This window comes from Rhea americana, unplaced genomic scaffold (genome assembly GCF_003343005.1).
Source record: "Rhea americana isolate MKP2758 unplaced genomic scaffold, rheAme1 scaffold_244, whole genome shotgun sequence".
NCBI lineage: Eukaryota > Metazoa > Chordata > Aves > Rheiformes > Rheidae > Rhea > Rhea americana.
In genome coordinates, this window is record NW_028186362.1 from 554,069 (window position 1) to 568,739 (window position 14,671).

The window sequence follows — 14,671 nt, forward strand, 5'->3', positions numbered from 1 at the left end:
AGGTTGCCCAGAGAGGTTGTGGAGTCTCCTTCTCTGGAGATCTTCAAGGCCCGCTTGGATGCAACCCTGCCTAACATGCTCTAGATGACCCTGCTGAGCAGGGAGGTTGGACTAGATGATCTCCAGAGGTCCCTTCCAGCCTTATTGATTCTGTGATTCTATTATTCTATGACAATATGCCCATTTCAACTCTTACAATTTACTGCCCTTCTTAAATTCTGCAAAAGAGCTCCTAGTATCCCAGTGACACAGAAAACACATGGGCTTGGTATCAGACAGTCTTTGGGATGAAAATGGTTTGTGCCAGTTACAATGTTGAAAGTCAGCACCCCAAAACCCACAAACATCTCCCAACCGATGTATGTGGACACGCATCTGAATAATTCCCAAATAAAGCTGATAAACAAAGCCGTGTTCAGCATGAGGATGATTCTGCTCACAGTGACACTTTGAACTAATTCTGCTGCAAAGATGCACTTGGGAAGTTGCACTGATTATGATTAAAGAAATAAAAAACCCTCTTAATAACCTCCAGTCTTACATATACAGTTGGAGTTACATATTTTATGAGTGCATCTGTTATAGATACCATTTGTATAAATACACATTTTTAAAGAGAAATAGTGAGTATGTTTATCTATTTATTTATCTGGATGTTGCGCGTGTGTGTATGTGTGTGGAGCACGGCAGAATTACGCAGTGAGAGTAAGGTGTATAGTTACAGAAAGCAACAGCTTTGGTTTATTTTAGCTGCAAATTCCTAGCACAAAAAAACTGCACACGAAGAGGTGTAATAAAGCAATGTGAAAGCAGGCAGTGATTAACAACCCAGAAGCTTCTTTTATCATTATCAACTATTTACAAAGAGGCATTTATATGTCTCCCCATCTCTGGGGAGCTGGCACTTAGCATTAAAAATACATGAATAACGAATGAAGCTGGGTGTACCTTATGGCCTTTTAATAATGCAAAAATCTTAGGATTCACGATATGATACAGATAAACAAAGGAAAAAAAAAGGAAGGTAGGCAGAAAATAGTTTAGCACCTGTGTGAAATCCTTATGTGAAAGACAAATCATGGCGGGGGGGAGAGGGGATTTACAGTCAAACTGTAAAACACTGGCTTGCTGYCAAGCTCCTCTAATCAGAAAAATTACCTAGGGAATAGAAATTGCACTAAGCAGCACGCCAGTGAAGGGTCTATTCACTGCTATTACTGCAATCCTGCTGCAGCTAAATGATTAAAGAAATCGCAAGTGAGAGAGCAACAGCTACCTTAAGGGCATCCTGAGTGTCATCGAGGCAGTACACCCGGATGCTGTACTCCAGCGACGAGCAGGACAGYGGTCCAAAGATGGCCAGTTTGAGACGTTTTGCAGCTGCTTTGGTGATCGACTGTCCCACCAAGGCATATGTGCTGAGGGTTTCTGTCAGGATATGGCAGGCCTCTGGGTCCAGCTGGATGTAGCACGGAGTGGTGAAGTTTTCCTCCCCGACTACCACCACATCCTAAGSGAGAAAGAGGCCAAGTTAGGGCTCTGGGCCCCCCATCATCATTCTTCTTCCTCCAGGGCCTGGCCTCAGCCCCCTTTGAGACAGCAATACTCCTTTCAAGCCTGGCCATGCTCAAAATCCTTGCTGTCTGCACCTTAGGTTAATTAAGATTTAAAACCTCTGCTTCCAGCTTTTTTCCTGCTGGGAGGGAAGCTTTCTTGAGGAGTGSGTATAGTGGTGGTAGAAATCTCTTCCTATCCTCGGTTTCAGACCTATAACTGAGCCCTGTAGCTGCCTTTAAGCCATGGGCAGAGTCAGGTAAATAAGGGAAAATATCACCAATAGCTGACTGAAAAAGAGGCTTGAAGAACTAATCATTTAGTGGCCAGTAATTAATATCAGTAGTCACGTGCCCACTGCATGAATAACCGCTCTTCACTTGTTAAGCATGACAATAAGGAGTTACAGAAACTCAAGGAGGAGAAGTAAYCTCTGTGATGGCCGAATGCCACATCTACATGAAATATCACCTGCTGCTTCATCGAAATAATTCTCTGTGATGAGACTGCAGGGCAAGYGAAAAAGATATACACAGCCCGACTGCAAACAACCTCCTCCCTGTGCTTGGAAGGAAACCTCTCCCCTGCTAATTTCTCCATTCAACCCTGCATGTAATATCCTCCGCACAACACAAGGTGCTTTGACTGGTTTAGCGAGAGCGGAGAAACAAGAAGGCAGCAGCGGATTACGGCCATCTCTTGCAAAGCCAGGTAGGCACCGCGTGAGGCCCAACACAACTCATCTGTCTCACGCCGGCTGCCTCCAGGCGTGGAGCAGAGCGTGCACATCCGGCGGCTGAGCCGTGGGGCTTYGCTGCAACTTGGCGTGACGCTCCGGACCCCGTCCGGCAAGTGCAACCACGCCGCGTTTGCGGGGGTGACACAGTCGCTCTGCAGGGCAGAGGACAAGGTGCTGCGACACTGATTACATCCCCTCTCCGGCCGTGGCGGCGCTGGCTCCRGCACGAAGCGCTTGCCCAGGGCGATGCCAGCTCCTGCTGCAGGGGGGTGCGTGTGTGTGTGGACCCCGCGCGTGCTCACCGCCGGCGGAGCAGCTGCTTGGTCAAGGGCAGGGGGCCCTTCGCAGCACGGGCAAGAGCGCATGCCGCGGGCCGGGGGACAAAACCAGGATCCCTTCAGCGTCAGCGCTGGGAAGGGCGYGCTCGCTGCCGTCAGCCCAAGCGCCTTGCCGGTCACCGTGGCCCTACGAGCCCTGCCGGCCAGATTAATTATGTCAGACAAAACTGGCGGCAGCGGCTACCTAGGAGCAACGCAAAGTGTCGCAGGAGCTGGCGCCGCAGAGGAGGGCTCTGCCAGGACGGCTGAGCCCTGCAGAAGGTGTCCTTTCGCGCCTCGGTTACAGCGGACGATCCTTCTGCCACCCTGGCCCAGCACCTCCGCTCCTGCCGCGTCCTGGCAAGCAGCTGCTCCTGGCCCCCGCCAAGCTCGTATAGCTCCACCGAGGTAAAAGGGGCAAAGTCCGATCCTGACGGCATAAACTGGAGCAAAGGGATGCTCTGCCAATGTCTTAGGTGAGAAAAAACAGACTGAAAAAGGAGGCCTATACATACTTTATTAAGCTGGCCCGAAGAGTCTTGATGCTGAGGCTGGGGGTCATCTGTCGTACTATTGTCACTTCCTTGAAAACTGATTATAAGCTAGGGGAGTCCAGACTACTCTGAAAAACAGTTTCTTTTTTTCTAGAATTGAATCAGAACCTGATTTTCAGCCAGTATTTTATTTTGCCTTTTCTTTTCCTTCTCTCCCCATGATTTTGACACAGTGTCCTGCCAAGACCAAAAGCTCAAGTGCCAAAATCCCACAAGGAAGGTGATGTTTCGTGACACTGAGCCAGAACTGTCCCAGGAAAGCATGTCTGCCTGAAATGCTGGAAAGGAGAAAGGTGAGAACACCCTCCCTGCTCATCCTGCTCTGGTTTTATCTCGGTTGACTGTGGAAATGCTTTGCAATCTGGAGGAAGCGCTCTAAAAGCTAGTGGTATTCCTCACTCCACAGACAGGATGCAGCACAGATAGGGGGAAGAGTGGAAATAAAAATAAAATAAAGCCTTGAGATGCAACCAACAGTTGTTCATGGGCACTGAGCAGTTTAGAAATCTAAAGTGAATGTATTTATCTTGTACATAAGACTAGACTGATGATTAAATACTTTGTGGAAGGATACATTAGCAAGCCAAAGCCAGGCACAAATCATGTAAAACTGGTGCATTTCTGAGCAATTTAAGCCAGGCACGCTGAGATTTCTGACTACCTCCACTTTGCCTCAGAGAAAAGTCTGTTAAAATTGGTTGAGATCCCTCAATTTGGATCTCTGGTGATCAGAAAGGCCTGGATGGCAAATCCTGCCTGCTTGACAATGATTCCCACCGCTCGAACCCTGGCGCTGGAGAGCACTGTGTATCTTGCACAGAAAATCCCAAGTATCAGTGTCAGGGTTTGGAAAGGCAGCTCAAAGACAAGAGCGCCCTGCACGTGTCTGCCCCAAGCGCTGGAGACTCACCTCCCACGGCCCCTGGGCTACTTGGTGCTTCAGCTGGATCTGCCAGTCCTCTGTGTTCGGCTCTGCGCAGTGGTGCATGGTTAAAATGACCGGCCGGGTTAGAAGCGCTCCTGGTGGCCCGCAGCTCACCACGGGGGTCAGAAGGGTTTGGCTGTCTTCTACTGGTGGCCTGACAAAATGACAGGAAGAGGGATTTGTTAAGCGAGCTGAAAAAGGACTGCATGAAGCCGTATGTAAAATGTGCACAAAGAAAAAGTCCTTCTCCTGGCAAAGAAAAGAAAAAGGATATAGCAAACAAAGAATTGGTGTTTTTTTTTTTTTTTCCAAATCCTCAAACACTTTTTGTCAAAAAGCACTCATTTGTTAAAATGCAGGTTTAGGCTACAGCAAATTATGGATCATATTTGCTGGGCACCCTCCACTCTGGAGGACCCCCAAAGCCTTGCAGACCATATGCAGAGGCTTCATTTAACTCACTGCTGAAATGCAGCCACTGCTGCATTTGGCATCTGTTCAGTAGCATACAAAAATGAACAGTGGCTCTTGTAAGCACCATGTGTAAGAGTTATTTACTGGCTAGACAGGAAGAATTGAAGAATACAGGAAGCAAATGAACTAATGAGCACATCTGAAACCTCCTAAGTGAAACGCTGGTAGACAGCCTGTTTCAGAAGTGCAGTTGGGTTTCAGAGTCCTCACCAAGTCCAGCGATACTCCTTTTACTTAAAGGCACTCAGATCTCCTGGAAGCACGATTGCTGACATGCCTGCTGGGAGCAAGTCTAAGGGGCAGGAGGGGCAGAAAGTATGAGGGGATAGTGCAGTGGGAAAAACACTTGCAGAGCTAGAGACTTCCAGGGATAATGAGGAGCTGTTCAATTAAAAATACAGACACTGCACAGTGTGCTTGCTGCCCATCAGTAGGAGTGGATAATACAGAAAATCATATAAATACATAAATAACATATATACACTGCATATACTGTAGTTTGTAAATGATTGTGTGTGAGCGGGGGGGGGGGTGTACACACACGGGTGTAAACTATTCCAGATCAATCAACTACTGAGGAGTTTAAAAAGACAGGACACACGAGTGATTTTAACTATCCTGACATCTGGTGTATGACAAACACAGCTGAACGTGGCTAATCAGCTACCTCCCTGGACTATACAGAGGGCAAATTCATGATCCAGAAACCAGCAAATGGGAGATTAAATGTATTCAGTGTGATCTATCAACTTAAACTCTAGATCAGCCCACAGGACCTTGCTCCTTCCACTTCAGCTAAGGATTCAGTCCTGCTTGTAATTATAAATATTTGTGTTTATATCTGGACTGATATTAGTGGAATTATTCAAGACAAGAGTAAATATAATCAAAGTCTGCGAGCCGTTGCCTCTTATACCACAAGAAAAAAAAAAGAAAAAAGAAAAGAAAAAGAAGTGATTGAGATCTTAGGTAACATTTTCAAGGAGGCCAAATACAGAACAGAAGCTGTGTTGATATCCAATTTGTTGCCCATATTCTGTCTATTGCAAAGATATGYCTACAGGCATATCCTAATTTTGCCCATCTTACCTCTCCCTGAATAATCCACCTATCCTATAGAAAATGAAAACCATGTTTTTAAGAAATTTCTTTGGAAAGTGGGATGGAGGCACTTTTAAAAACTGTCTTTCATTGATACAGTTGTTGTGGGTATTTTTTTAAAAAACAATTTAAAAAAGAGGCTGGCATGGAAAAATTGAAATCTATGTAAATCAGTAAATCCAGATGATATACATCTGTGGATCCTAAAGGAAATTAGCTGATGAGCTTACTAAATGACTTAACAATTGTTTCTGAAAAGCCATGGACTGGAAACAAACAGCTGCGGTAGCTGCCTTTCAGAAGAACGTAAAATATAACAATCTGGACAGCTATCATGTATTAGGCTAGTTGTTCTAGCCTAACAAATGAAAAATTGAGGCATTAGCAGATAGAGCACCCAGTTAGGCTCCTGGCATCTGCTGTAGGAGTCTCTGGATTATTTTAAGATCTGAGATCACCCTCTTTTAAGACAGAACTGAATAAATCACTGGGCAGATTTTGAATAAAATTTTGCTTCTTTTTAAGGCTCTTTAGTGTTTTTTGTAAGAAAAAACAAACAGTTTAAAAACAGCTCACAAAGTGGTGTACTCCGATGCTCCACCACCTTGCAAATTAACAGACATTTCAATACTGTCCTACAGTCTAAATTAGAAAAAACACAAGGCCTTAGGAGAATGATAGTTGAAAATCACAATATTTGTCTTGAAAGTTACGGCTATGACAAGCAATAGAATTAATCATCTGGTTACTCTAACTTCATCTAAAGGACTACTGAACCGTGAAGAAGGGAGGAAAAAATACAGCCATGCAATAGTTCTTTGCACTGAACTACAAAACGAGCAGACAAAAAGAATGTAGTAGGGAATGCATCGTGATTGCCGTAGAAATTTTCATACACTGCCTTTTAGATGAAAAATGAGTTAAAATCGATAAGAATCTGAGCACTGATCCATGCGGTTAAAAAAAAAGCAAAAAGGTCATTAAAATAATAGAGCGCTGATAAATCATAGGGCCTAAAATTGTCTCAAAGTAGACTTAAATTTAGTCACTGCTCTGTGACAAGATTTTGTTAGCTGTTAAATTTTAGGACTCTGGTGGAGGACATCATTGTGTGCTGCAACATTTTATATGCGATTAGCACAAATTTAAGAGACGTCGCAGCACACAAAGTCAGGAGGCACGCCAGACCAAGCAGTCGGCGCGACGGGAAGCAGACACCACCAGAGGGACGCAGGGCAAAAATCATCCGGGCTTAGCGTTTTTCCCGAGCTTGTGAGCAGCATCGTTGTCATCAGACTTATGAGATTTACTGCCAAACTGATGAGCATGCAGGCTCCTCATGGGGGTATATAGGACGCGGGACGCTCCCTGATGAGCGAAGAGCAGCAAACAGGCTCAAAACAGGACGGTTGACTCTGCAGTCCCGATTCACCAAGCGGACCCACGCCTGAGGCCAACCCCACAAAGCTACTAGAGATGCCACACCCGGGCACTCTCCATCAGCCACCCCATGTGGCACYTGAGCCACCTGAGCCCTCCCGGCTTGAGCCGATTTTGTGACTGTGAGTGACCCAGAGCACTTGAAACMTTTGAAAACAGAGATATAATGAGCTGCAGAGATCTCCAGTGGAGTGAAACGGGGGAGTTGGTGTCATTTAATAGGTGAAATCCCAACTCTAGCATTGAAGTCAGGGCTGAACCTCTTACTGACTGACTACTGCGGGGCAGGATTTTTACTCACAAAGTGGAAGACAAAATAAATAGCAGCACAATCATTAAATTTAACAATAAATAAGAATTATCCCAAGTGACAGTGAGAGCAGGGAAATAATACAAAGGACCAYAGAGGATAAAAATAGGGGTAGGAAATGAAATCATATTAAATGTACAGCAGTTAGGACGTCAGGAGTGAAACAATGCCGAACACRGTTATTTAGTGACAAGGAAAAGTAGTAGAAGTGAAACCAATCTCAGATGAGCTTATTGCAACGCAGCAGGTGTCAACTTGCAATGTGACACAGTGGCAACAAGGAAAAATAATTGGGGGGGTGACATGAGAAGAGGCAGGTCAGAGTGCATTGAGGTGATGCTCCCTTTCCTACCCAGCTCTGGTGAAGGAGCATTTAGGGACGGCTATAGGATGGTGGAGAGATCTCGGGCATAAACACCAGAGACCCGGAGGAGGGAAGGTGAGCAACGCAATGGCACGTGCAGCAGAGAAGCACSCTAGGACAACTGACGGGAACAACGGGACAAAACCCTCTTGACAGATCTTTTCTTATGCCTGATTGTTTCTAATTTCCATCTTAAAAAAAAAGGATTATGCCTTTCTACAGCTAATGAGAACAGAAACAGATGCAGCAGCCAAGATATATTATACAAGAGATATTAATCTTTCTGCTTCAAGGCATAAACCCAACACTAATTGATGGTTTTAGCAAACAAACACATYCCCCTGAAGACAGGTTATTGCGCACTCGTTCATTACGAGCGTTTTTCTGCCTTCTCCYGGAGCAGGTGATGCAGCGGCAGCGAAGCCAGCGTCCTGGCCCGGACGAGCGTTGCCGTTCTGATCAACTACTGCAACCTCGGCCTTGCGGGTCGCAGGAGAGCCAGCACAAACACTGACTCGGGGGACCACACAAAGGAAGGCAACTATCTCCTCGAAAGYGGAAAAATCTATGAGCAGATGTCTTTAAAATGGCGGGTCAAACCCTACTTTTAGGCCATTATCCCCCCCTTCCTCCCCCTCCCAAAACAAAAGCATCCACATGTGCTTCACTTTGGCCATACAGCAGTCTTGGGACTAGCTGTCAGACGAGACTGGGAGTTTAGCTGTTCTGGTACGACTCTGAAGGCGCTTCACTGCAGTCATGACAGCTATTTTTGTTTTACAAAAATCTGACTGAGAGTGAAATTCAACCCACTGTTTACCATCACTGTCGAAAGTCATATACAATAACTGGAAGGTCTTCAGGTATTTTTAGCTGTTGTCCCATCCTGCTCTGCACATTAAGAGCAGTCAGCTTTCATTTAAAAGCAAGCAAACAAAAAAGCTGTTATGCACTGTATCTAGTCCTTTCCCAACCAAATTTGTGTTTTTAATAGAATTACTCATTTGAAACCGTCTCCCTGTAATAAACCAGACCACTTTCATTAAGGTAGCTGTCAGGCAGCAGATGTGCGCACAACTAGCGAAATCACTGCTCCTCAGTGGGCCTACATGCCTCTCCCTGGCACTGTGCACGGATGTTACAGGCAATCACAACAACTCTCTGAAAAGCAGGAAGCACAGGATGGAGCAGGGAGAGCGGAATGAATAACTCATAGCAACAGATGGTAACCTTTCTACTCAGGATAGCTCAAAGTCTGAGGAAAGACATGTTGTTTTTCCCTTCRCTGCTGAGGCTTTATGTTTAATGTGTGTTCCTTCTTAAGTTTCAAACTTAATTTCCTTGACTAACCTCCTGGCTCTTCTGCCCTTCTATCTTCAGAGGGAAGACAATCTGAAAAAATTCCCTCCCCTTTTGCTAGTGCTCTGGTCTTTTTTATTTTGGATCTTTCAATTAAAATGACTGGCACATCATGAAATTGTCTCTGAGTTGCAAAGTAATTCTGTTTATGTTACTGGGATAAAAAAGGAAGGTGGAGAAACCAGATGTGGAAGACTTCAATTTCTTCTGTTTCACATCACTAAGCTTAGAGTTTACTGGTGAAAAAAACCCAACATTGCTCCTTGGATTAAAATCATTGATCAGCTTYAATAATTTAACAGTTCCAACTTAAAGTCTGCACAGCCCATCCAGTGTGAAGCCACTACTTCAAATCCTGACAAGGCTCCCCTGGTCCCTCACTCTTTTAAGGCAGCCAATTTGAAAGTGGTACAATGTATGCCTTCCCCCAAGATCTTCAGGAGTGCTGCTTGCTCTGCCCTTCGGATTGTCCCGTTTCTTGGGATCAGTGACATCCGGTCTCATTTGCATCTCAGCACCATCTTCTGTGCCGTGTATTATACAGACGAACAACAAAATCCTGGTAGCCTTTGCTCTGCCTTATTCAGTGCAGTGCTTGCCTCTGATTAGAGTACGCAACAGCAGCTCTGCCTAATCTGTGCGAGCTCTGCGGCGGCTCGTGCGGGAACATGGCAACTGCCATGCGAGATCAAAGCTGTGGGCCATCAAGACCCTGACTCTGTCTAGCAGTGACCAGTGCCAGATGTTTTCAAAGGGAGCATATAGCTCCAATGTGCTCACAGCTACATTTGTTTTTTAACCCAAAGCAGTCAGTGAAGTAAATCATGAAGGCTGACGGTTTATATTCCATCTATCTTTTTTAGTCCTTGGTTGGGCTAAGACCTATGCTTTTCCAACTGCTCACGCAAACAGGCTCTTGCAGGGTGCTAGTCTCAACAATATGTTTATTCTGTAGGCAGATCTACAGTTCAGGTGGGGACCCCATCTTGCAAATCCTCAAAGCCAGTGACACTTCCTCTGACTAAGCAGGACAGCATCTGATCACCAGCAGCAGCGATTAGCTCTGTTGGAGTCCGTGAGCTTCAGCAGAAACCTGTCTGATGGCTGTGGGATATTCTTACAGGTTTGTCATTTTTTCAGTTCCATAKATATACATATATATATACACAAATACGCATACATATGCAGCCTTTTCCCCACTGTAGCTATTCTATAAAGCACATAAACCTTTCCATGAGGTCAACACGAATCTCTCACACCAGCAGGGGGATCAATGCCTGGTAGCACCTGCAATCCCTGCTGTCCCAAATAACAGGAAGAATGAGGATGAGCTTGTAGCACAGGAGCAGAAAAGCCAGCCTGCTGCATTATTTGTTTAGGAAAAGAGAAAACCCACTGTGCCATGAGCAGACTAACACACTTACACAGAACAACGACCTCAAAGTGGCATTTACTGCAGGCCACCAGAACCCCRATTCGCTGCAGATGGATAACGCTTTCAGAGTGACCCTCCTGCTCTCACACACTTTGATGGATATAAAATGGAATAAATAGAGCTTCTCAGAAAGCTCTCATAAGCAATCTGTAAGACAACACAAAGAGTAACATTACTGCATCGTGACGTCTCTCAAATTTCTGCTACTACAGGTTTCAGAGACTAACTGGGGAAATGGATTTAGGAAAGCAAAGGAAGAAAAAGAAAAGGGGAATTTGCAGGACTCCAAGGGATAAAAGATTTCCTGTTTCAGCTTGATTGTTCAGAAATCATTTCATATTTCTAYAAAACCAAGTGTGAGTTTAACTGTAAGCTGCTGTAGATAAGCTCCCAAGCGCATGATCTGTGATGGTGAAGCACTCTGTTGCTATGTGGTTTTACTTATGGTAAGGCTACAAGGACCTAATTCTTGTCTCAGTGATGCTTGCATATAAAGAAACAGAGTTTGGCTACATTTTCCATTATAAATCCCATTTTATGGTTTTGTAGTTGTGCACTTCCAAACTACATCAGCTGTCAATGCCCTGAAGGACTTTTCAACTCATATATATCTACATAGTGCACATGAAGACAAATTCAGGATCTCACAGGGTTTATTGGACACACACCAGTTACCACTTTGCCACAAAAGTGAACGTCTGCAGCTAGTCCATACTGTGGACTGTTATTCTCTGCTGGAGTGCTATAAGACTGTAGTAACAGATTTAAAAAGATAGCTACACCATACACTAACTTGTAGTGCCCATATATCTGCACTTCTATTAAGCAATAGCCATTGTCCATACAGTGAGAAAAAGGTGGCTTTGACCAAACTGCAGTTCTGCTACAGCAAGTGAAGTGTTTAGTAACGCAGTCCTCAGCAGCAGAATAGTACAGCTGGGTGCTGGGTGCCATTTAGCCCTTTTGGTACCTGGGCATCTGGGGCAAGGCAGCAGTCAGCAGGTGAGGCGGGTTGCAGCCTTCCAGCGATGAGGCCTTTTGGTGAATATTCTGTTCTGAGTGACCTGAAGTGCTCTATTTGAAATGTCACAGAAGAAGTTGGTTTTTGTGAGCATGAAAAGCCTGATATTCTGGAGAGGGGCTGAAAAAGCTTTGCAACTCAAATAAGCAATTGCATCAGCTATTCTCTCTCAGCCTGAGCAGGAATCTTGCGTGACACCACCTTACTTCTGCCACTGGGGGTTGGCAGTAGGGCCYGGCGAGCAGTGTCCAGCCTCCTGCTGACAGTTTGCTGGCCGTTCGCGGGGAGCAGCTGGGGCCTGTTCGCTTGGGAAGAGACTGTCACCACAGCATGGAGAGCTCTTCTGCCCCTACAGCTAAGCCCTCACTCACTGTTCGCCTCTCCCAGGGAAAGCAACCATTTCACCAAATCTTCGCTGCAAGCAGGTGTGTGCACCTTTCCCTTCACTTCTGCAGATGTATTTCAGCATATTCTGTCTGGCCAAAGGCACAACCCTAAGCTTGCTTTTCCCTTTATAGGTTAACCTGCTCTTCTATCCCCTGTACGACCTGCTGAGGAACTGCTATCACAAAGCACATACAGGAGACTTCATGACCTTGGAAGAAAACAAATCCAAGACTAGCATGTGACGTTGTTTGTTTAGCATTGTATGAAGAAAGAGGCAAGGCTTCCCTCCTCAACTTACTGGAAAGAAACTAATTACACATACAGCTCCTCCAGGAAACTAAATAAAAAAAATTGGAGGAATGAGGTAATTAAAGAAAGGAGATTTGGAATGGAGCTGAATAGCAAAGGAGGCTGTTGAATTTTCCCTCTGTAGGAAACTATCTTTTTTTCAATGCCATTTGTAAGTATMTTTAAAACACAGTCAAAAGTAATAGGAATACAATCAATATTAGATATGAACGAAGACACTTTTTCTGTAGCTGCAATTAGCTATTTTCAAAGAGGAGGCCATGAATAATGCATGCAAAAGGGCAAGAAGGCCACTTATTTTTTCTTTAAGCAGATTATTTTAGCATAGTAAAAGACTACCAAGCTCAAGAATAGTGCACAATATCATGAAGTGTATAAACAGCTGCGGCTTAGCGCATAATAAAAGCCATTAAAGGGCTGAGCCAAAAAACACATCTAGCTATGAGGAGGGAAAAGAGGCACAGCACCATGTAATGAGTGCTTAGTTTCACATTTGCCATTCAGATTTGGTGCACATGAGTCCACTCTGAAGACTAAGATTTCTCCTTTCTCTTCATTAGGTTTTCTTAAACTGCAGCATGTGCTATCTCGGCCTTTCGGAAACTCTCTTTTAAGCCAAGGCTGTCTGATCACTTAATAGAAACTAAGATCTAACATATGAACTGATCATACGTGCAGGTACAGGTAAGAAAGAGGAATAGGGATCATGTTAATATACCAATTTGGTTTTGGGTGGTCCTCACTTGTGTGCCTTGGGATAAGCAGGATAACTGGCTTGCTTACTTCCACTGTGGAGCAAGGAGGGGTGGACAAAAGCAAAAGCTGTGGCTCTGCCCTCTTCACTTCATGGACTAGCCAAAGCCCATGAAATAAAAATTCACCTTCATTATAATGGGAAAAGAGACTTTTGCAAGTGGCAAATGGCCCTTAAGCACTTAAATCCCACTCACTTTCAAGCTAATTATGAGCCTAAAAGTCACTTGTGCCTCCCAGAGCAGAACAACAGTGGGATATCTCGTAAGCTGAGTTTTGGGGGAAGATCTGTAACACTTATGTGCCACAGGGTCCTGAGCAGCCACAGACAACGACCAGATCTTAGCAGTTCCTCTCAGCCCAACCTGAGAAGCAGTAGGAAACTGCAATGCCCCTGAAAGGGCTGCGTCCCACACCTGAGCTTTGGACTGCCCCAATGAGCAATACTGCAGCGAGCCGCGTGCCTCCCACCACCGCCAGCGCTTTGGCCACGGACAGCCTCTTCCAYCTCTCTGCAGAGCTGATCTGTCACCTTGCTCCCCCACCACTGTGTCCTTTGCGGCAAAACCCTTTATTAAGAGATTACCTCACACTTTCTCTGCTGCACCAAGCTCTTGCTGGCATATTTCCTCACTTTTGGCTTTGATTCAGCATCCCCCCAGCTTGAGAGTTTGCTGCAGAATGCAACTCTTCATTAGAAAAGTAAAAGTCTGAGTCGGTTTTGTGGCCAAGCTTATCCCTGGCTTTGCTCACATTTACCTCAAAGTCAAGCAAACAGCCTCAACGCAGTTGGCTTTGCATAAGCGTATCATCACAGGTTTTTAGTTAATACATTTTCGCCCATATCTTCTTCCCCACAGCTAAAGGCCAAGCAAATAAATGCAGTCGTTTACCTCATGTTCTCCTTCCTGTGAACTGTCACATACATTTCATAGACTCTACCCTGGGGAACGGCCCCCGCTGGGATCAGCAAGCTTACTCCTGCAGAACAGAAGAGACACAAAACGTAAAACAGAGGAAAAAGGGGCTTGTGAYGAAGAGTGACAGGAGAATCAAAGCTGAAGCCTAGCATGCTGGATTTTTTCCCCAGCCTCTCAGGAAGACTCTACAGCAACTCAAGAGAAGAGTGTTTACTGCAAGCCTGACCTCCCTGACTGTCAGCTGGTCAGTTCTTATTCCCCTTGTGCATCTGCACTGAAAAACTGGGGTGGAGAAGGGGGCTATCTTTCCCCGTTTTTTGTTTTATTTAAAGAGTGGGCATATAGTTACTGCTGCTTACCTGGCATATAGTTACTGCTGCTTACCTTGTAAAATGAGAGGAAAATAAACAATTCTGACTAAAATCTCCCACAGCTGTAGTGGGACATCTCTCTCTCGGCACTTCCTATTTAATCAAAGACAGGAAAAAAAGCCAGCAAAATATTGTCCCAGGAAATAACAAGAACCAGTTGTCTCCTGAAAGATGGGTTCTGTCATTGGCAACCTGTCTTTTAATGTACTCAGTTTCTAATCAGGCTCTTGGTGAGACAGAAGTGGGCTTCCTGGCTTTTTGAATATATCCAGTCTTGCGGAGTGACTCAAAATTTGGCCATCCAACCTCAAAAAAGTTTGGGCAAATATGCTCTGTGC

At 45.1% G+C, this 14,671-nt stretch overlaps 1 protein-coding gene across 1 annotated transcript in view; it reads right to left on the minus strand.

Moving 5' to 3' along the window:
* The window catches only part of UNC5C (unc-5 netrin receptor C), a 95,848-nt gene that overhangs the window by 14,236 nt on the left and 66,941 nt on the right, over positions 1-14,671 (minus strand). Inside the window, exons 11-13 of the mRNA XM_085306654.1 lie at positions 13,936-14,023; positions 4,075-4,243; positions 1,277-1,510 (exon numbers count right to left, since the gene is read on the minus strand). Of these exons, the coding sequence (XP_085162780.1) occupies positions 1,277-1,510; positions 4,075-4,243; positions 13,936-14,023 (491 nt within the window). The remainder of the gene's footprint in view (positions 1-1,276; positions 1,511-4,074; positions 4,244-13,935; positions 14,024-14,671) is intronic.